This window comes from Protopterus annectens, chromosome 6.part0, assembly GCF_019279795.1.
Source record: "Protopterus annectens isolate FY-2018-M chromosome 6.part0, PAN1.0, whole genome shotgun sequence".
NCBI lineage: Eukaryota > Metazoa > Chordata > Ceratodontiformes > Protopteridae > Protopterus > Protopterus annectens.
In genome coordinates, this window is record NC_056737.1 from 768,953,096 (window position 1) to 768,977,048 (window position 23,953).

At 42.7% G+C, this 23,953-nt stretch overlaps 1 protein-coding gene across 2 annotated transcripts in view; it reads right to left on the minus strand.

Annotated features, from left to right (window-relative positions):
* The window catches only part of TIMM9 (translocase of inner mitochondrial membrane 9), a 499,680-nt gene that overhangs the window by 101,873 nt on the left and 373,854 nt on the right, over positions 1 to 23,953 (minus strand). For both annotated transcript variants that reach the window (XM_044074448.1, XM_044074449.1), the window contains exon 3: positions 16,597 to 16,692. In XM_044074448.1, the coding sequence (XP_043930383.1) occupies positions 16,597 to 16,692 (96 nt within the window). The remainder of the gene's footprint in view (positions 1 to 16,596; positions 16,693 to 23,953) is intronic.

A 23,953-nucleotide genomic window follows, 5' to 3' on the forward strand; every position in this document is an offset into this window, starting at 1 on the left:
GGAGCAAAAACAACACTTTGCATCACCAAAAGAACACCACCCCCATGTTGAAGCATGGTGGTGACAGTAGCATGCTTTAGGGTTGCTTTTCTTCAGCTGGAACTGGGGGTTTAGTCAAGGTGGAGTGAATTATGAACAGTTCCAAACATAGCTCTCAATCGTCCCAAATTAACCGGGAGCACCCGGTTTTAAGCTTAAATAAGCTTACTTTCCCCGAGTGCCCGGTTTGGGTGCAAGTACACCAGAGATCTGCATAAAGCACGCTCGGTTCTGGCTGTAGACATCTCAGCCAATCAGAGCGTTGCATTACTGCACCTATTTTGCATGCAGCCAGCCAGCATGCGCCTTGACCGTTTCTGTATGTGGAAGCGGAAGTTGGGAAGTTATGCGGCTGCAGCGGACCTGGTGGATGGAGGGCTCAATTAGGTCCGCTCAGTCTGCATATCAGCAGCATCAATGGATGGTGGAAGGCTACCAATCGCTGGGGATTGAGTGAGTGTGGCGTGCTACTTGAAGGAGGAAGGAAGGAATCGTGCGGCCATTTTACCTTGCGCAGCCTAGAGAAGAGCTAGCTAATAATTCATCTGATTGATCGAGAGTTGAGACTTTGAGAGGGACACAGAGCGGAGGGGGAATTTTAGAGCTCCAGCTTGCCTTGCCGTGGTGCCGGTGGTTGATCGTTTCTGTTCTTCGTGCCTGTGGGGTTTGGAATTGTTCCCAGGAGGTCTGTGTGGTTTCTAGTCTTTCTCCGGTAAGTATTTTCCAATCTATTTTGCAGTATTTAACTCATCACTGTTCTTCTTCATACAAAAAGATGTCTTCAACTAATTTTTTGCAAAAAATGTCAAATGTTAAGTTGGCTGAATTTGAGGTTTGCATCTTTTCATTCTCTGGGTCTATTTTGTAGTCTTTTGCCCTGGGTTATTTGCAGTTATTTAAATTGCTGTAATAGGCAAGCTTCAATGCTTCCCCCTATGCAGCTTTCATTCAAGCTGATACTTTAAACCTCTTGGACTTCATATTTTCAGTATCACCATTTCACATTAAGTAATGCAGTCTGAAGGAATAGTATTTTCCAATAAATTAAGTACATGGTTGAATCTGTGTGGCATATAATAGAAAGAGGTGTCATTAACAATTCCTCTGTTCCAAATGATTTGTCTCCTGACTTAACTACCAGTATCCACAGCTACAAAAAAGCCAATCTTATTATCGGCTCTTAACAAATGCCTATTTACTGATTTAAAAAGTAGCAAAAGCAAATCAAAACAGTAAAAATCATGCTGCAGACAGATAAAATATAAACAGATTAAAACAAAGGCTCTGTTTGTGTCTTCATATTCTGATAGCTAAGATACAAGAGTCATATATGAGTCACGCAAAGTTTACTTGCAAAAATATTAAAAGCTTTGATATCCTTCTGACAATGGGTTTATCTGCGCTTTGATATATAATGCATTACTTATTATTTATTTTGTCATCAGCAGGTTTGCCTTGTACTCAGATATCGTGTGTATTACTTATTATAAATACATACTTAGTCTGCTACAAGTTTCTTCTGAGCTGTGAAATAGTCTTTTGAATTTAATAGTCAGTTCAGTTCTTGTGCTGCCAAATTGAAAGTTGACAGCAACAAGGCAATTCCAATGAGCCTAAGCCTTGTTTAGAGATGCAGACTATGCCAGGATGATTTCAAACTGAATTCCAGTTACGGTACAGTGAGAGAACAGTGCTGTCTAATGTTGATGAGTATTAGATAAGAAAAAATGTAAATATGTAGCACTACAAATATACAGAGAATGCACTTCTATGTTGTGAAAGCCAATGGAGAAATTCATATTTCTGTGTGAGTGGTTGAATGGGAACTTGTAATAAAGGGAGCGGTCATTTATTTTAAAATACAGTGTTCACATTCCTCCTTGAAAAGATCCCCTGAAGCATTTTGGATATTATGAGGCAATAGGAGTAAAAATAATTTCTGTAAATGGTGTGTGAAATACCCCCAGGTGCACCTGCACAATGTAACGATGGTATATCGCAAATGGGAGGGAGGAAGATGAGAGCTCTCTATAATCATTTGAATATTCTTCCTTAGAATTTATCAGGTAGTTCAGGTTACTACTGATGAATGCCATTCTTCCAACAGTATCTTTGTGTCACATTTTTGATGCCTGTCTACTCTCATCTGTCCTGTATTGTTAAGATGTATTGAAAAGAGAAAGGGAAAAGCAAGTAACAAATGCATGCAACTGTTCTCCTCAAAGGTTGCGCGCGCGTGTGTGTGTGTGTGTGTGTGTGTGTGTGTATGCACGCGAACATGCTGCTATGACATCTGACAGGCCATGGTGAGTACTGAACATTCTAGCATATGCTGTGCTGTGCAGACTGAGGCAAATTCCTTTCCAAAATAATGTAAGACATAAATAGAAAAATGCTAGTGGGAGCTTCATGACCCAAGTGGCAGGAAAACTTAGAAATAAATAAACTGAAACACACCCTTTAATTAGACAGATGACAATGGTCCTAAAAGTCTACCATGAAGTTAACTACTGCACTGTAGAAACAAGTTCAATCTCATGATATAATGGACACATAGGACATGAATAATACCTTTATGTATACTTGTCTTCCACTTTGACAACTATTAACTACACTGAATGAACCATATATCAGACAATATTGCTTGCTGATTTCAAAATTACCATAAGGAACTGAAATTATACCCAACCAAGTCATTGCTGGTCCTTGACTACTTTATCCACCAAGTTCCCTAACATTTCCCTCTAACCGAATAAAATAACTCAGGTAAACTTTGACAATCTTCTGCTGGGTTCCATTTAAGCAGACTACAAATTTTAAAGTACATTCTCTCAAATAAATTATAAGGGGGCTTATATTTGTTAGATAACATTTCAAAGCTGCTGTACTTATCTCCTGTGATAAAAATGCCTAGTGACTGGAAGACTTTAGATTTAGTACTAATGAAGAGAGATTTGTTTCATAATCTATGTGGTTCATCTATTTTCGACTAACTGGACTAAAGTTGTCTGCCTTTAGATTTGGGCTCCTAGTTTGTCAGCTTATTATTTAATACTCTACTGTAAGATGTAAAATATTTTACTTAAAAGGGTTATGCTGTCTTTCAAGTAAAAGGATCACTGCACCATATCACTATTATCAGCTAGATTCATTTTATTTTATCCATTTGCAAGTTTAATCTATTATATTAAGCTTTTTTTGTATTATGTTGTAACTTAAGAATTCCACTCTGATTGTATGTATTCATTCTGGGGACAACCACATTTTATACTACTAAAACACACTTTTGCATTAGTGATTGGTTGAGAACCAAGTGTTTATAAACAGTTGTGGCCAACAGAATGTAAACTAATTAGGGTTCTAATGTGTTTTATTTTTAATCACAGGCTGCTCACTAAAAGCATTGTTGTTTCTGACTTCTGGTAGTGATATCCGGCGCTGTTTGTTTCCCTCCTCCTGCACTTCAGTGTTTTGAGCTTTATTCTGGATTTAGTCTTTTGACATCTATGTTTTATTTTTCTTTACTTTTCAAATGTTTTGTTTTATTTTTGTTTATTTTTAACTATGCTTAGTCACATTTTTGTGGTGGTTGTGGAAGTCAGAAAATATGAATAGTTTACTGTAAGGATAACTACATTGAATGATAATGCTTTACCAGTGATGAATCGTGCCCTTTCTCTGACATTTTTTCAGGTGACTTGCTTACCTTGTTTCCAAAAAAATATTGCATCTTATGGATTACTAATTTGCTAGTGTCATGATGGACTTGTTGAAAAACTCTTGATCAACCTCTGGTTACTGTCTCTATAGTTTAAACTCTGCTGACAGTGGGGCTGTGGCCACCAACTGGATAAAGTAAACAAAATAAGCTTTGGGACTGTTTGTCATGTACTATTAACATGATATACTCCTGTGACTTCTCTAGCAAGGTTATTTATTACTTCTAAAAGTTATTTCATATTGAAAACATCTGGTCAAATCCAAAAATAATGGCGGTGTGTGACAAATTTTAAGTATTGCTCTTATGAAATTATAAAGTTGCTAGAATATGAAACTGAAATGGTTGTCATTATTTAGTGAATTCAGTCCTCACTGATTAGCCACAAAAGTCATGCAAACCACAACTTTTAAGAGGAACAGACCAAAGGTATGGGGTAAACATTTGGAAATTCTACGAACTTCTGGGCAGTTGAAGTATGGACACAGTTGCTGGCGGAACTGGCACAGTAATATAGGTTCTGAGTTGATTCACAGGAGGGCCCTAATTTCTGGTAATAAGAACTAGGTTGATGCTCCGCAGAATCGTATCCATGATTTCAGTTTTATAACATGCTCCTTGTCTCCACTTCCTGTGTGCATTTCGAATAATTTGCAATAATGAGCTTTCTCTTTGGCCTCTTATGAATCAATTGCAATAAGCATTTTCTTACACATGTTATGAATCACTTGCAATCATGAGCTTTCTCTTGGAAATGTTATGAAACATTTGCAGTAATGACCTTTCTCTTGGGTCTCTTATGAGTCATTTGCAGTAAGGATTTTCTTAGACATGTTATGAATCATTTGCAACAATTACCTAACATTTGCCTGGATACGTTATGAATTATTTGCAATAAATTTTTCCTTGGATGCATTTTATTATCCTGGGTGCATTTTGAATTATGTGCAGTAATGTCTTTTTTCCTTAGATCCATAGTCATTTGCAATAATGACATTTTCCTGGATATATTATGAATTATTTGCAATAATTTTTTTCTTGGATGCACTGAGTTATTTTGAATATTTTCTCCTGGATGCATTATTGATTTCCAATAATGCTTACTGGAATGAGTATGTGCTGTGCTGTGTATTACTCAGTCTTACTGAGTTGCACACACATTTAGAGGTTTCTAGACCGGATTCTCATCTTTTATCTGAATCATTAATTTTCTTCAGAAGGAAAGGCATGGCTGAATCACAAAACAGCATGGTACAAGCCACAACGGAAGGTGGTGCAATGCAAAGTTTCTTGCACTGTTATAGCGCAACAACTCAGAAGGGTAAGAATTTTTTTGACTACTGTTTGCCATCATACCAGCTTTGTTTACTGTAAGTAAAAGCGTAGCGTCATGGCACACCTGTGAATTACCTTGAAGCCTTCTAATTACACCCCCCCCCCTTTTTCTTCTCTGAAGATGCTGCCTCTTGAAAAAAAGAAGCGAATGACCACATTCCAAAGTAGCTGGAAGGTCACCTTTGACTGGGTAATGGAAAGTAGGCATGGTCCAGGCTATGCATTTTGCAAGACTTGTGCTACTAATATTAATGTCGGACATGGAGGGAGGAATGATTTGCAGCAGCATATGGATGCTGAGAAGCACAAGATGAGCACCAAGCATTTGACTGGGAGGAAGGTGATAGAAATATTTGCCACTCAGAAAACCAATGCTAAAGTTCTGGAGGCTGAAGTAGCCTTTATGGGCCTACTTGCTGAACACAACTTGCCATTTACGACTGGGGATCATTTCCTGAAATCCATGAAGAGGTACTGCATGGATCCCAGAGGTGGTACAAAAAAAATGACCCGTGGACCAACAAAGGCTGCTTGCATTTTGAGAGATGTAATGGGGCCTAAGTATCAGCAGAATGTTGCACAAGCTTGTCAGAAAGTGCCATACTGTTTGTACCTCGACCAAAGTACAGATATGGGGGAACGACAAGTTGCTTGTGATTTTAGTTGTTGTTTTGACCATGCCACTGGTAAAAATCTTGTAAGATTCCTTGATATGCCTGCTTGTATCAGTGGAACTGGCCAAGCCATTTATGACTGTGTAATGGAGACTCTGAGCAAGTTTGCCATTCCTGTGACCAACATGGTGGCTTATTCATCAGACAATGCCGCATCCATGACTGGCAAACGGAACTCGGTGCTATACCGATTAAAAGAGGTTAATCCACATATTTTCAATATGGGCTGTTTGTGCCACATTGCAGATTTATGTATCAAATCTCGTGTAAAGGCAATGGCTGTACCTGTAGAGGAATTGATATCTGACATTTATTGTCACTTTTCCATCAGTGCACAGCGTCAGCAGAAGCTGAAGGAATTTGCACTGTTTGTGGATACTGAGCCTCTCAAAATTATCAGGTATGCCCTCACTCGATGGCTGAGTTTGACAAAAGTCATAAAAAGAATGTTTGCCTTGTGGCCCGCCCTGAGATCATACTTCGTCATATGAACCAGGGTCTGTTAAAGTGGATCTAATAGCTGACAGCAGAGCCATGACATCAAGCTGGCATTCTTCTTCTTGCAGTATGCCATTGAACCACTGCATAACTTCAATATGCTAATGCAAAGCAGGGAAAGCAAATTGCTCACATTGCATAAAGAGATCCACAAAGTACTGCAGGCATATGCCAGTAGGGTACTGAAACCACCAACTGCAAGGCAGTTTTTGGGCTAAGCTGTATTGATGCAGTTCTTGAAGTGCAGGACAACATCTTAGAAGACGGCGAAATTTGTATTGGACCTGATGCCGAAACATATTTGGACGAAAATTCGGATGATATCAGGGGTATTACAGTGTAGCAGAAACTACTCAAGAGAGCCAAACAATTTTACTCTGCAGTGCTATTAAAAATGAAAAAGCATTTCCCTGCAAAAGATACCCTGCTGCAGAACATGAGCAATTTACTGGATCCAGCTATGAAACTGCAGCTTTCTTCAACTGTGACAGCAGATATTGGCACTCGTCTCGATTTTTGTAGCTCACGAGTGCAGAGATGCAAACTGATAGATGAGTTTTCAGAATATCAGATGACTGACTGGTCATATGGATGTGACACACCTAATTTTTTAAAGTACTGGTCAATGGTGCTTGGGAGCCCTCCACCACAAGACCTCCCAACTTTTCAAAAGTTAATGAGAAGTGTTCTCTGTTTGCCACACTCAAACAGTGAGGCAGAACTGGCATTCAGCATGGTTCGCACAGTAAAAACTGAGCTCAGACAGTCACTTGGCCCAAAAACATTAAACTCTTTTATTAGCAATAAAGATGAATGAGGACAATGACTGCTACTGTGTAAAACATACTTAGGACATGCTGGAAGCAGCAAGTAAAGCAACAGCTGCTTACAACAAAGAACATTCCTCCACGGCATCAGCTGCAGAAACTACCTCTGCCTGCCAAGATGCTGAAGTTGAATCAGTAGTCTGAATGTACTTGCCTTATTCCATGTATTGCTTCTGTTCCATATAAGCACCGTTTTGTAAGGGTACTTGTGAGGGGGGGGGGGGGGGCTGAACATGTCTGACTTTAATTTTTATACAGTTTTCATGAAAAATATGAATAATCCTCTATTTTAACGTGTCAGTGTATATAATTCTCTAATAAAAAATGCTTAAAATGATGCCCTGTCTTTGTGTAATTGAATGAATGGTGGGCATGTCCATTAATGCACTTATTTAAATATGCATATTAAGAAGTTATGTACTCACCATAACGTTCCATCTGAGTAGGTAAACTTCATTTGTCTGCAACCTGTGGGATACAGATCCGATCTCGGATCCGAGCCGGCAACTTTACAAAGCTTAGATCCGAGCTCCTAGCTCCTCTCCTTACCCATAATCCCCTGCCAACCCTGACTGACCTCAGATCAAGTTTGCCCGCAACCACTATAGTAGATAACTAACTACGTTATCGGAAAGGTACATCACTATATGTCATGAAACACATCTGAAGGTCGGGGGGGGGGGGGTGGTTGCACACAAATGAAGTTTACCTACTCAGATGGAACGTTATGGTGAGTACATAACTTCTTAATCTGAAGTAGTTAACTTCATTTGGTCTGCAACCTGTGGGACAGAGTGCCCAGCTACCTAAACCTTGGGCGGCCTTCATGGAAGGATATTCCGGAGCACTGCGGAGCCAAAAGAAGTTCTCCCTCTGGAGATAATGTCCAATTTACAATGATTGATGAAGGTATGAGATGAGGCCCAAGTGGCTGCTGAACAGATATCATCCAAGGAAACCCTGGATTTAAAGGCGGCAGATGTAGCCATAGCCCGAGTTGAGTGGGCACGAACTCCTTGAGGTGCGGGCCTGACGGAATTTTGATAAGCCGTGATGATACACTGTGAAATCCATTTCGATAAGGAAACTGGTTTACCTAGATTAAATTTGGCAAAGGAGACGAACAGCTGGTCAGATTGTCTATGACCAGATGTCCTATGAATGTAAAATCTAAGTTGTCTATATACGTCCAAAGAATGTAATCTGTACTCCCCTTTGTTCTGGTAGTTAGGAAAGAAGACCGGCACATTGATAGATTGGTTAATATTAGATTCAGAAACTACCTTCGGGAGGAAGGAGGGATTGGTCCTGAGGTAAACCCTATCCTTGTGAAAAGCTAAGTATGGGGGTTTCACAGAAAGAGCTTGTAATTCAGATGCTCTCCTGGCTGAAGTAATAGCCACTAGAAAGGCTGTTTTCCAAGACAAATATTTGAAGTCTACTGAAGCCGCAGGTTTGAAGGGAGGGGCCGTCAAGCCTTGTAATACCAAGGTCAAATCCCATGGAGGTACTGCTTCCTTTATTGGAGGCCTAAGTAGAAAGGTGCCCTTTAGGAACGTTTTGCACATTTTTGTAGTAATCAAAGGACCCATTTCAGTACCTACATGATAATGAGAGATAGCTGCTAACTGAACCTTAACCGTAGAACAGCTAGCTCCGTCATTAAAAAGTCCTGAAAGAAAATCCAGCACCGCAGGCAAGGGGTCTGTAAAAGGATCCAAATTATGGCGTTCCTCCCAGATAGAGAAACGCTTCTATTTACTACCATAGATCTGCCTAGTAGAGGGCTTGTGCGCTGCTACTAGGATAGTTTTAACTGGAGATGAGATACCGGGAGTCCTAGCCACAAGTGGAACTGGAGCAGCCAAGCCGTAAGCTTGAGGCTGACCAGGTCGGGAAGTGGGAGCCCCAGGGGGTGGGAAATTAGATCCGGGAGGGGATCTAGAATCCAGGGCGGATTCGCTCGATGAGACCAGAGGTAAGGGAAACAAGCTTGGCGAGGCCAGAATGGGGCAATGAGGATCATCCTGCTTCCCAACCGACTGGCTTTCTGAAGGAGTTTCAGCAAGAGGGGAAGAGGAGGGTAGGCATAGAGAAGACCGGGTGGCCAAGTATGCACCAAGGCATCCCTCGGGGCTTCCCCGGCAGGGGGAATGAGAGCGAAGTAATTGTTACATTTCGTGTTTGAGGGAGATGCGAAGAGATCGCAACAGGGCTGCCCCCAAACGGCAAAAATTTGACTCGCTACTTGAGGATTGAGGGACCACTCGTAAGGTGAAAGGATGGTGCGACTCAGTCTGTCCGCCAGGATGTTGGTCCGTCCCAGAATGTGCGTTGCAATGAGAAAGCGGTTGGTGGAGATCGCCCATTCCCACACTCTCATGGCTTCTCGACAGAGTTGGTAAGACCTGGTTCCCCCTTGTTTGTTGATATACCATACCACAGACATACTGTCTGTCTGGATCGCAATTGTTCCTGCAGGCAGAAGGCTGTGAAGTGCTTGCAACTACAACAGCACTGCCCTCATCTCTAGAACATTTATGTGCAATAAGGTCTCTGAATCGTTCCACGTGCCTTGGACCGTCCTGCCTGAATAATGCCCCCCCCCCAAGACGAGAGGCGTCTGTGGTCACCGTGGCGAGAGAGGGGGGGCTGTGGCAAATGGGCGTCCTGCCTGGAGGTCCGGCGATTGAAGCCACCAAACGAGAGCCCTCTTGCAGGCCCTGCTGAGAGAAATGGGGTGACTCAAGGGGTACTGATGAAGGGACCACTGGACTTGCAGAGTCCACTGTAAAATCCTCATGTTCAGACGCCCCATGGGAAGAAGGTTTATTGTGGCTGCCATGGATCCCAGGGCCCTCAGAACCAATCCCGCAGGAGGTTTCGAAGATTAAAAGATGGCCCGCACATGTGCCCTCAGTGTGTGCAACTGGTCGGGAGTTAGGAAGACTAGTTGCCTGTTGGTGTCCAGTCTGGCCCCGATAAAATCTATCACCTGAGTCAGGGTGAGAGGACTTGTCTGAGTTTACAGTGATCCCTAGGTGTGGAGCAAGGTTGAGGAAGCAGTCCCTGGCTAAGCATAGCCAGTCGTACAGGTACGGGAAAACCTGCATTCACTGGAGTCTCAGGTGGGCCGCTATCACTGCTAATACCTTGGTGAACACCCTGGGGGCTGAGGTGAGACCAAAGGGAAGGACCCTGAATTGATAATGACTGGCTCCCAGCCGGAAGTGGAGAAACCTCCTGGATCGTACGTCCATCAATATGTGGTAGTACGCGTCCTTGAGGTCTATCGAGCACATCCAGTCATTCTCCCGAAAGAGGGGGAGAATAGATTGAAGAGTGACCATCCGGAACTTTTCTTTGGTTACTGACAGATTTAGTAGGGAAAGATCGAGGATGGGCCTTAGGTCCCCCATCTTTTTTGGCACCAAAAAGAACCTGGAGTAGTAACCCGATCCAGACTGGCCTGGGGGGACGCGCTGGATAGCTCATTTTTCTAAAATCTGCCGAATTTCTGCAGCTGCAGCCTCCCTCTGATTGGGTGGCACATTGGGGAGGTGTTCTGTATCCTCTGGATATGATACGAAGCACCCAGTGGTCTGTTGTAATGAACTTCCAAGCTGCCAGGTGCCTCGAGAAGCACCCCCCCCCCGACTGCCTCCAGAGTGGAGCAGTCGGGCAACCCCTCAGGGTTGCTGCGTGGGCCGATCAGAGAAGGTTTCTCTGGACCCAAAATTATTCGGGCCCCCTCTGCCTCTAGGGCGGCGTCCACCCTGTCCTCCTCTGCCGCAGAAGGACTGGGAGCCTGGAACGGACTGGGACTGTTGCGACTTTCAGAACCACATCTTCTTCTGTCCCTTTTGGTTCCTGGAGAAGGACCTCTGGGGAGCAGAGAAGCGGACTCCGACGGCAGACAACGGCTTCCCGTCCTTTTCGCTCTGGACTAAAGTCTCGCGAACTGTCTTGCCAAATAGGGAAGAACCATCCAAGGGGGCATTCGCAAACGACGCCTTGAAGGGTTCCGCGAAATCACAATGTCGGAGCCAGGCCTGACGCCGCATAACTAGGCCCGCTCCGCTGGCTCTAGCGGCTCCCTCTGTAGTGTGGGATACAAGCCACATAGAGGTGTTGGATATAGACCTAAGAGTGGCCATGCGAGTGGAGTACAACTGTTTGTCCTCCGCCGACATAGACTCCGGGGGCGATGCAGCGTACTCTTTAATAAGGTCTCGCTGCAGCTGTATCACATGTGCCATGTAGTTCAGGGACCTTACAGCGAAGGTCGCTAAACTAAAGACCCGCTTCCCTAGACGGTCCATCGAGCGAGACTCCTTGCTCGGGGGATGGACCAAGGGACTCTCTTGGGCTAACTCCCTCTTGGTGGCTGCCGCCACCAACATGACATCTACGGGGGGGTCCCTTGCTCCAATGGGACTTCTCGGTGGGGGGGGGGCTTAGAATTCTGTCTGGACATTTGGGGACTGGCTCCACAGTGTCCGGCTACTTCCATGCCCTAGTGGTAATAAGGTCCACTAAGGGGTTGGCCGGAGGGGACACCCAAGAGGTAGATGGGCCTGCTTCGAACACCTCCAGGAACAAGGATTCGTCCGAGGAAGCCTTGGGGGCGGACTACCCCCACCTTATCCTAAGCATTTCCATGATGTCTCCAAAGGAGACATCCTTGGGGGGTGACCATGGGGAGCCTTCCCCCTCATCCAAATCCGTGTCTTCTGTCAAGGACTCGGGCGAGTCCACGTGCCTCCTCTTGCACTTTTGCTTGTGAGGAACATCCTCGGGGGGGCTGTCCGAGGACGTCTCACCAGCCACGTCTTGTTCCAGGGGAATGACCTGAGACGTCAAAGCAGGCTGTCCCTGTGGCTGGGTGATGGAAGCCTGACCAAGCCGAGAGGGAGTGCGGGATGGAACCAAAGCAAGGACCGGGGGCCTGGATGCACTCAACAGAGCCCTCTCCACCACATCGAAGGCCGAGGGGGAGCCGCGCTCTCTGGGATCCGAGAGCAGACCCTCACTCGGATCCGATGGATGGATCAGAACCGGTGCTGAGAGCATCGGATCCGAAGGACCAGTGTGCTCCGACCTGGACGGAGCCGAAGGCACATTGACCCCCTTGGATCCGAAGCTCAGACCATGGCTCCGAGAGCTCGGATCAGACAAGGAAGGACCCGATAGACTTGAAAGAAGAGTTGGAGCCGAAGTACCCGATACTGTCGGCGCCGACCCACCCCTGGCTCCGAGCGCTCCGAAGGAGCTATCGGGGCAAAGAAGGGTGTTGAGCTCCCCCCTGGAGGGGGGGGGGCAGGAGCACTCCCATCTGCAGCTGGACCTGGATGAACCTTTGCATCATCCGGTCCAAATCTGCATCTGAAAGGCTACGGGTGGATCTCGACGAGGCCACCAAGGCTGGCCGGGAGTGCCACCTCAATGACCTCGATGGAGATCGGGTGTTCTCCACCTCGGGTCCCGGTGAGAAGCATGGAGACCGGTGTCGAGAAGGAGGAGACCTAGAAGCCCTGAAGGGAGAAGCCCGCTTAGCCGGAAGGGCCGAAGCGGAGGCCTCAGCCTGGCGCTTGTGGTGCTTCTCCCTCCTTTTTTCTTTCCTGGTCTCCCTCTCCTACGGCGCAGAAGCAGGAGATTGAGTCCCGGCCGGGGGGAGAGAGGCAGGAGTGGCCACCACCGAAGCCTGGGAGGAGGCCACAGATGCACCGGAGGTCGAAGCCGAATCCGGGGGCAAGAGTCCCGCTAGGATCAGCTTCGACCTCTGGTCCTTCAGTGCCCTGGGGTTGAACGCCACGCAGATAGAACACCCAGAGGAGAGGTGTTCAACCCTAAGGCACCAGACACACCGAGTGTGGTCATCCGCTGGGGAGAGCTTATGGCCACACTCGGTGCACTTAGAAAATATCAGTTTTGGGGCCTCAGACATATTAAACTAAAAAGAAAAACTCACTCAGTAGGCCCCAAACACACTAAGACACACACACACAGACTACGACCAGCGAGGGGTGGGGAGGAGAAAAATTTGACTAAAATTTAGAAAGGTTATCTAAAAATAGGGTTTTAACAAAAGGGAACCTAACCAACACAAAACACTCACACAAGTTTAAGGGAGAAAATTATGAAACAAGGACTTGTCTGACCAAAGACCAGGAGCTCGCAATCTAGCTGCTGTTCAGAAGCGCGCCAAACTAGATCTGAGGTCAGTCAGGGTTGGCAGGGGATTATGAGTAAGGGGAGGAGCTAGGAGCTCGGATCTAAGCTTTGTAAAGTTGCCGGATCGGATCCGAGATCAGTTCCTTATCTCACAGGTTGCAGACCAAATGAAGTTAACTACTTCAGATCTTATGTTAATGAGGTGTCCCTGATTTTAAGGCCCTTTGTCCCTGATTCTCTGATCTGGAGGTTGAGAGGTATGGTTCCAAATACCAATCACTTTTGTCCCAAAACCTTCAGGCATCTGCTAGAAAGCTGAAGATGATGAGGGATTTCACCTTTCAACATGACAATGGCCCCAAGCATACATCCAAATCAACAAAAGAATGGCTTCACAAGAATAAACTTAAAGTTTTTGAATGGCCCAGCCAGAGCCCAGACCTGAATCAAATAGAAAATCTGTGGGGTGACCCAAAGAGGACTGTGTACAAGAGATGCTCTTGCAATCTGACAGATTTGGAGTGCTTTTGCAAAGAAATAGGAAATTCACCCCGGGGATCACCTCTGTGGCTCTGCTCGACAGTGGCATAGGAAAATTATTTTCTTGGGTGGCAAAAGCCAGGGTACCTTTTTGACTGGGCTTGTATAGGCCCCGGGGCCGATAGCCTAGTACCTACCTATGAAGAGTGGGCAAATATTGCCAAGTCAAGATGTGCCATGCTGATAGACTCCTACCCAAGAAGACTGAATGCTGTAATTTAATCAAAAGGTGCTTTAACAAACTATTAGTTTAAGGATGTGCACACTTATGCAACCGGAGTACTGTACATTTATTTTTTATATTTTTTCCCCTAACAGATTTGCTTGTTTTTCAATTGAATTGTACAGGTTATAGGTCACATTAAAGGTGGGAAACGTTTTGAAATGATTTACTGTGGTCTCAGTTTTTTTATATCACAAAAACCTTGCATTTTAACAGGGATTTGTAAACTTTTTATATCCACTGTACTTAAAAAAAAAAAAAAAAAAAAAAAAAATGAAAGTGATGAAAGAAAAAAAAAGAAAAGTTAAAAAAAATAACCAAGATTCTTTTTTACTACAAGCTTTGCAGCTAATACCACACACATACAAGCCAATTAAATAACGTGCAGGTTTCACCCTATTTTCTTGCCATACAGGAGCGGCCCTATGTCAACTGGTGCCCTAGGCAAAGGGGTTCCATGGCATCTCCCACCACATTACCTGGTGCCCCCATCCTGGTCTACCTACACCAAATAAATACTGGAAAAGTTCCCCTGCTAGACTGGTGCCCTAGGCGGCCGCCTAGTTGGCCTATGCCTAAGGTCACTGTCTCTCCCTAAAAAAGTTGATTTTCCAGATCTGAAAAGACATGTTTTCTCCTCAACTATGTCTCAAACTTCTACACTGCAACCACTAGCCCCAACTCTTAGAGACTGCACATTCTTTTTTTTCAAAACCACGTGGGTCTTAGAGATGATGAGATTAACCCACTGAACTCTTCATGATCTGAATACAACAGACACTGCTTTTTCCAAACATGGCTCTCATGGAAGGAAAAACACCCCTGTAGATCTTGCAATAAAGAAACGGATGACTTTTTTAAAACATGCTCTAAGAGCACTCCATGAAATTAGTACTAGGCAACTGCAATTCTGTCTGAACTCTTTACCTTTTTACTTATTCTAAGGCACACATAACTTTTACAGTGTGCTGTACTGACAAGTCTGCCAAATCAGGTGGCCTAGTTTTGAAAACATGATTTGCCAGTGACAATCCTGCTAAAAAAAGTGTACCTTAAGAAGGCTTAATACGTGCCTGCTTTATTCTACTGCTAATATACCTGCCTGTCACCGTACCTGTTTGAATTGGTCAGTTAACTGTAATAACTTTTTATTGATCAAGTACTGTAATTCAACTGCTGTCTTTATTAACACTTTAACAGCCCATCTCTGTGATGCACAGAGATGAAGCCTCGAATATGAAGCAGATGGACCTAGATTAAATCAGTGGTTCAGGCACTGGAGAACCTGTGTGAGGAACAGTGGGAAACAGGGCCCAATATCAGCTCGCCCATCCTGGTAGAAGCTGAGCAAGCCAGAACCCAGAAATGCTGACACTTACTGCAGACAGAGGTGCACAGAATGGAACAGTATTTGGTTAGGGACGACTGATTGGGCTTGTCAAGCCTTTTTTGCTTGGCAGCATTCATGGGATGAGAACAAGAATACACAGCCCTGCCGGGGAAGGCATAGCAGGCCTTCACTTCAACCACTGACAGAGGGGTTAGGCCCAGAAAATACCCCCTGTGGCTGCATCCATGATGGCAGTATGATGAATATTCTTTCCACAGTGATGGGTAATGAATAAGAGGTAGAGGTAGTGCCCAGATAGTTGATAGGCACAAGGGACAGAAAACACATTAAAAAAATACTTAACAGACAAAGCACCATACAGTAAAACAGTAAAGTTAAATGTTATGCTTGTATTTCTTTAGATTACTGTAGCTAAAATGCTCCACAGGCCAGCCTACCTACTTGTTTTTCAAACTATTCTTTTAGCACCCGGCATATTTTTTCTATCTCCAGACCACATGAGGCCTTTCATGGGACTCTGCATCTGTCAGTGTCTCATTTGTAGACATACTCATATTGCTATCACATGATCCCTACTCACTGAAAGAATAAAAAATCAGATAAAATGACGTACGTAATTTTCAACAATATATCAACAAACATTTGTCAAGTCAAAAAAAAAAATCTACAAAACAATGAAAATACACTTGACATTCTTAAACGTTTTATACATTCCTAGCCTAAAAATATAAACATGCATTTCTGAAAATAAATTTTAAATACGTTTCAGTAGTTAACTTCTACTTTCAAAGTGAAATGACCATGCAATGCTTAATACAATTCTCTGTAAATATAAGCCATGCTATGCAAGACAACATCACCTAACCCAATTTTAGGTTAATATCCTTTCTTATGAATGACTTAACTGTCTAATTTAATTTTCTATATAGACTTTTACGTGCTTCTATGTAGCACAAAATATTTTTTCACTATATCTACCCAATCTTCTTTCAAGCTTATCATCTTTCTTACTAAGTAGTCTATATAATCCAACATCCCTTACTAAGTAGGAAAAATGGTGGAGATTGCAGCGGCATCATTTTCATACAGTTGTAACAATGTGCAGTTATATCCAGGTAAGCCACACAAAAATATAATGAATATCCTTCTAGTTTCAATGAATGAACAAAGACATGCACATACAACATACAAAAAGGTATCATTCTGGTGCTACCTACCTCTTCTGGTTTCACATCCCTAGTTGTGAAGTCCTTCACACAGTCCAAAAAGCAGGTTTCTGTTAGCTTGTTGTATGTACCAAGAAATTCTCTGAACTACAAAAAAAAAGGTTTATGATATTGCAATGCATGACTCTTCTGTGTAGTGATCTAAGTGTTTAAAGGGTCATTTTGTTTTGTGTTAGTTTACTCTACTTTTGGTGCCAAATACTGGTAAGTCACCCCCAAAAAAAAAGTTTTCTTCTGCATTCCAAACGCAATTAATAAAAAAATATCATTTTTTGAATGGTAATCCTAACGCACTTAATGGAACGATGATTTTTTTTCTGGATTTCATTATAACTTTCAGTTAAATAGAATACATTACCACCAACATATCTGCAAAGTTTTCAAAATAAGCTCCAGAAAGACAACGTGTTTGAAACATGGGAAAGCAAATCAAGCTAGAAAAAAGTAAATGTGTGGGAAGCAGAAAAGGAGAAGCTCAGTATCACACACTGAAATAAAACATACTGTAAAGAAAAACAAAGCAATATGCATCTACTGACTACTGTGGCCTACACGATCAGTACTAACATAAACAATGACTCCAGAATTGCATTACACATACATAGCTACATGGGGGAGGCTGTACCCCAACATCAGTGATGTGCTCCTCAAACCCTTTCTACTTATTTATTCTCAATTTGAAGTCACATCATCTTGAGGCACAGCAAGCGTGTTAACAGCAAGGTCTTGTGCCATCCTTTCTCAAAGATGTTGCAATGTAGACGTAAAAATTAATAAGCACATTGGGTATGGATGTGTCAGGAAGAATGCTTAATCCCATTCACCTAAATCACATTAGGATTAACAGTTTTAGTACTTGCATTTTCTATCTTCTACTTCAGTACAGTATTCCTCCCTTACAATCTTTTGGTGAAATAATTCTGGCAGATTGTGTTTTCTCCAAAATACTTTGAGGAAATGCAATAGAATCTTCTCCTTCTGCTTTGGGCCACTAACTAGACCACTGTAAACTAAGCATTACCCAAAACAGTACAGCAAGTACATCATTAAAACAAAAAGAAAAAAAGAAAGAAATGAAAAATGACCCAGTGTCACCAAGTAACATCAACACAAAAATTCCTAAAAACAGCAGAAAAGGCAAGTACAGATAAAGCACATAATTTCTAACAGTCTTTTTATACAGTCAGTAGAATTGGAGCAACAGCTGTTTTCCAATCCACATACTGCATGGAAAGAAGCAACAGAGAAAGTAATGCTAAACAAAAAGCAAGCAAACAATTTTAAAAATTATACTTACAGTCTATAAATCTCTGCTTTTTTAATGTACAACCAAACAATCCACTTACGCAGTATAGTTGATAAAATAATTTGGCTTTACTGGCCTGAATGTAGCCATAAAGACTTAAAAAGGAAAAAGTCACAGGCACTCAGAAGCATGTAGCGGAAACACTGTTATATCCTTAGTGGGTCATCTACATACATCCTACGGGCCTCTGCTACAGGAGTTCTAAGGTATTACATAGTGAAGATTCCAGCTTGGTTGGGTCTTCCTTGCAGTTTTATATATATCTACATACATATACATACATACATACATACAAACACACAATTAAAATAAAAGAAAACACTAAACAGTACTCGGTCATCATCAAAAATTATATTTAAATATAACATTGCAAGTAATAAAAATAGCAAAATATAACCGAAGAAACTACAGACATAGCAAAATCTACAAGTATTCTCTGGCTTGACACACTAACAGTTACAGTTACTTTTACATAAACAAATCAAGAACACAAAACAGACACCAATAACTACAAACCAGGCAGGAATAGAAGTTATCCTACAGAAATGGAGCTTAACTTTGATGTAAATGGTGCTACCAAACTTGATGAATTACTCAAGAACCTACATCGAGCAGATGACTATCCCTCAAATGGCAAGCACCAAGTTTATATCCCCGGAAAGAATTTACACACATCTGTACAGAAACAAAGACAAATTAAGTGTGCTATACCCGCCAAAACATGAACATACCAAGACAGTGCAAAAAAAAGATTAAACAAAAGACCCCCCCACCCCACAAAAAAAAAAAAACTACATGCAGTTTATTCAGCCAAATCATAAAAATAATCTGACATACAGAAAACCAAACTTTTAGAGACACATACACAAAGTCTTGCGTTAAAAGAACTAGCAATCAATATGTAATACATAAAATGCTAACTATACAATAAATATTATAGCTTTAAAATGAATGTAAGATCTGAGTTACATAAACAAATACAAACACTACTTTGGTGCAACTACCACAGTGACATCTTTTTACCTCTGTGTGATAATGATGATGACAACAATTACTGCATCTCCCAGCTCAAAGGGTGAATTTATGACTACCTATCCAATTATCAAAGTCATATTTGAAGGAAAATAGTGTACTACACTGCTTTATCTGCAAATGGAGTCTACTCCAGATACAAAGTCCTCTCCTCTAGGATTCTGCATAATGTCTCCACGCAGAAGACACTCTAGCTGAGAATCGAACAGCGTCTTACTGTGGGGCGACAACGCTACCGCAGCACCACCACCGCGGGGCCCCTTACAAAAAAAAAAATCTGAATTAACTGAACTGCATACACAGTGCAGAATGCTTACAGAGGGCACTTATACTTTGCTTTGGCTACATGCTAGGGCAGCATGTGCTCAGCAGGCTGTTCTCCACAGCTGCAACACTTAACAGCTCCTGCAAGATGTCACCCAAGTTGTGAGCCAGACCTACTATCTCCTCCTCCTTAATGATGTGCGAGCCAGCAACATCCATACACTCCCTATCTTCCTCAGACTGCCTCCTCCAGTACAAATGTTCTTAATCAAACATGGACTATTTGGATCTCTGCCTACAGGGCTGGTAAGAAATCAAAATTTTAACTGCACAGTGCCTTTTCAACACAAAGTACTCAACAATGTCAAAACACAAATTACAGCAAAGGTGAAAGAAATGTATTTCATTATATTAAGTCGTCAATTCCTACTGACCTATTAAAAAGCCTTTTTAGATGGGTGGCCATGGGGGGAAAGCTTCATTTTACACTACAGAATAAAAAAATTAGATTACGAGCAAGCCAGCTTAGTGCACTAAAAAAAAAAAAAAAACAGACACCATAATGGAGATCAGTAGCTATGAGAAGTATGGAGTGGCAAGTGCCAACAGGGCAGGGCAATGACATGCCAGAATCAATGTATGGCTTGCTTAAGACATACAAAACTTTCAATTATCCAATTCCAAGACTTTCTGTATACAGTATGTACTTTTTAAAACATATTCACTTTCTCAGTATACCGATGACTGTCATGTTAAACTGTAGAGGTGTGGGACAAACCCACAACAAGAAACTACAGTCTGCCAAAGAAAGCTACACTAGACACCAGTTATAACTCTCAAAAAGCAAGCCTGACCAGCAGTTAAACAGAATGGGGATCAGAGGGTGGGGAACACTAAACACCAGAAATAAGTAGTGCGTCTTTAAGGCACTAAAATGGATTCAAGTTATAATCAGTTCTGGAATCTTAAATAAACAACCTTAGCTCAATCTTCCTTTAAAACAAAAAAAGAGAGGTAGAAATATTATGGAAAAAAGGATTCTAATGCCTTAAATCTTGTTTGAACACGAACAAAAATAGGGTTTATTTACCCTGATTAAGTAAAACCCAGCTCTTTCGCTGCCGATCACCTCACAAATGAATTTCTGAGAATAGCTGCTGCCACAGTCCCCTATCCAATTCTATTTTAACCAATTGCTCTTTTACTGAACAGTATGTCCCTCTACTCTGAAAAATATCACATATAATCCCACTCCACAAAGGGGGTCCCTCTACTGACTTCTCTATCGACCTATCGCTATTCTCCCCCCATTAGCAACAATCCCAGAAAAATGCAAAGCTTTTGATACAGTACCACATCAAATTCTTCTTAATAAGCTTGCCTAATATAACCTCAGCCCCAACGGTTTCACAGCTACTTTTCCAACCGACAGCAAGCTACCAAATGGAAAAACAAACTCTCCCCAATACTCCCAATCTCTACTGGAGTATAGGTTCATAGGTGTTTGCTAGGTTAAAGACCACAAGGGCCTTTTTAAGCCTAGCCATGCAACCCAAATCTCTGACAAGTTCTGATATCCTTGATAAGTGTAAGCAGTGGCTTGAGAGATGAACCACTTACAGATTGTCTGTGTCGATTAGATACAAGTGCCAATCCAAGGATGAATTTCCTGTTCTTGATCCAATTGTACAGGTTGTACTTGAATTGGGTTAGGAAGGAACTCCGTTTCACATGGCTGGGAAGCCTGTTCCAGAGACGGGGTAATACCTGGGATACATACCTATTTATACCACAGGCAAGGTTTAAGTCTTCAGAATTGGTGATTTTGGTGCTGTTTGTTTTGCGGATATGCAAGAAGTCCATCAGAGTGGGGTCCGGAAATACCCTGTATGTCAGGCACAGATCTCCCCTAAAAAGCCTGTAGGAGACAGATTACAGGGATAGAGCCTTGAAGTGGTATGCATAAGATTTTACTAAAGCCCTGTATTTTTTTTAGTGAGGAACCTCTGTGGACATTCCATTTGTTGGATATGCCTGGTTAGGTACATACAAAAGGGGGCACTGTACTCAATGACAGGTCTGATGAATGCTGAATACAGAGGAACAATGACTTCCCTGGACATGGCTCCGACTCGGGTTATTTACAAGCTGGAAGTCTTCTAGATGGCTCATGGCTAGGTAGGTATCCCATGCTGCACCAATACAATCCCCAGATTTTGTTTGCTGCCAAGAGAAATAATAACAAACGTACAGAAAGAAGCCAATACTGAAAGTTCTCCATAAAATAATAACATATTTTTCTGAATCCAGGTACTTCCAGGATGGGGGTAGGAGGGTGGGTTCGTAAGAATGAAGGGCGAGATGGACTACAAACATTGAATGTTATGGTGAGTACATAACTTCTTTATGTTCTGTAGTCCTATCTCACCTTCATTCTTACATATGGGACAGGGTCTCTAGTGCCTTATTCTTGGGTGGCTCAAGGAAAAATACTCCTGAGTACCGTGGAACCAAAGGATGCTCTATCCCTGAAGGTTAAATCCAATTTGTTATGAGTAATAAATGTGAGAGGGGTAGTCCAAGTTGCTGCTGCACAAATATTATCAAGTGGGACCCTGGCATGAAAGGCTACAGAGGTACACTGAGATCTCGTAGAATGAGCCTTCATTGTTAAGGGTAAAGGTCTACACTCAGAGTTGTAAACGTAAGCTATACAGCTAGAAATCCAATTTGGGAGTGTTACTTTGGAAACTGGTAAACCTGACCTGGATTTGGAGAAGGAAATAAATTATTGATCTGATTTCCTTCGTCCTGTGCAAATAAAAACAACTGTCTATGGACATCCAAATGATGAAACCTGTATTCAGCTGCATTGGAATGATTTGGAAGGAACACCAGGAGTTCTATGGATTGATTCAAAGTGGCATGGGAACAGATCTTGGGGACAAAAGAAGGATTAGTACGAAGAGATACTCTGTCTTTGTGAAAAATCAGACAAGGGAGTTTTACAGGCAATGCTTCTAACGCCGACACCCGTCTGGTCGACGTGATTGCCACCAAAAACAAAGTCTTCCAAGACAGGAATTTCACAGGGGGTGAATGGGAAGGCTCAAAGGGCAGAGAAGTCAATTTGGATAATACAAAATTTAAAAACCATGAAGCAACAGGTTCTTGAAAGGGGGGGGACTTAAAGTGGCACCTTTAAGGAAAGTTTTGCACAGCCTACGTGACATCAGATTAGAATCTTGAAAGCCTAGATCTTCTTCTTTCGGCTGCTCCCGTCAGGGGTCACCACAGCAGATCAAATGTTTCAATTTCTTCCTGTCCTCTGCATCTTGCTCGGTCACACCAACCACCTGCATGTCCTCTCTCACCACATCCATAAACCTTATCTTAGGCCTTCCTCTTTTCCTGTTACCTGGCAGCTTCATCCTTAGCATCTTTTTCCCAATATACTCTGCATCCCTCCTCAGCACATGTCCAAACCAACATAATCTTGCCTCTCTGGCTTTGTCTCCAAACCTTCCAACGTGGGCTGACCCTCTAATATACTTATTCCTAATCCTGTCCATCCTCGTCACACCCAGTGCAAATCTTAACATCTTCAACTCTGCCACATCAAGCTCTGACTCCTGCCTTTTTGTCAATGCCACTGTCTCCAACCCATATAACATAGCTGGTCTAACTACCCTCTTGTAGACCTTCCCTTTCACTCTTACTGGTACACGTCTGTCACAAATCACTCCTGACACTCTTCTCCACCCACTCCATCCTGCCTGTACTCTCTTCTTCACCTCTCTTCCACACTCACCATTACTCTGAACTGCTGATCCCAAGTATTTAAACTCATCCACCTTTGACACCTCTACCCCCTGCATCCTCACCATTCCTCTATCCTCCCTCTCATTCACACACATATATTCTGTCTTAGTTCTGCTGACCTTCATTCTTCTTCTTCTCTCTAGAGCATATCTCCACCTCTCCAGGGTCTCCTCCACCTGTTCCCTACTCTCACTACAGATCACAATGTCATCTGCAAACATCATAGTCCACGGGGACTCCTGTCTGATCTCGTCTGTCAACCTGTCCATCACCATTACAAATAAGAAAGGGCTCAGAGCTGAACCTTGATGTAATCCCACCTCCACCTTAAACGCATCCGTCACTCCCACCGCAGACCTCACCGCTGTCACACTACCCTCGTACATATCCTGTACCACTATTACATACTTCTCTGACACTCCAGACTTCCTCAAACAATACCACAACTCCTCTCTAGGCACCCTGTCATATGCTTTCTCTAAATCCACAAAGACACAATGCAACTCCTCCTGACATTCTCTGTACTTCTCCATCAACACTCTCAAAGCAAACATCGCATCTGTAGTGCTCTTTCCTGGCATGAAACCATACTGCTGATCACGAATCCTCACCTCCCTTCTTAACCTAGCTTCCACTACTCTTTCCCATAACTTCATGCTGTGACTGATCAATTTAATCAATCTGTAGTTAGATGAAAATTTAAAATCGCTGCCAATTGAACCCTGATGGTGGCAGCCACATATCCCTGGTGGAAAAGCTCAGACAGGAATTCCAAAACCACTGGAATGGAGGAGGTATAAGGGTCAACATTCTTTTTCTACGCCCAGAAAGAGAATCTTGTCCATTTACTGGAATATAGTCTCCTAGTGGAAGATTAATGAGAGGATGTAAGGATATGAGTCATGGAGGGTGAGAAGTCGTGAA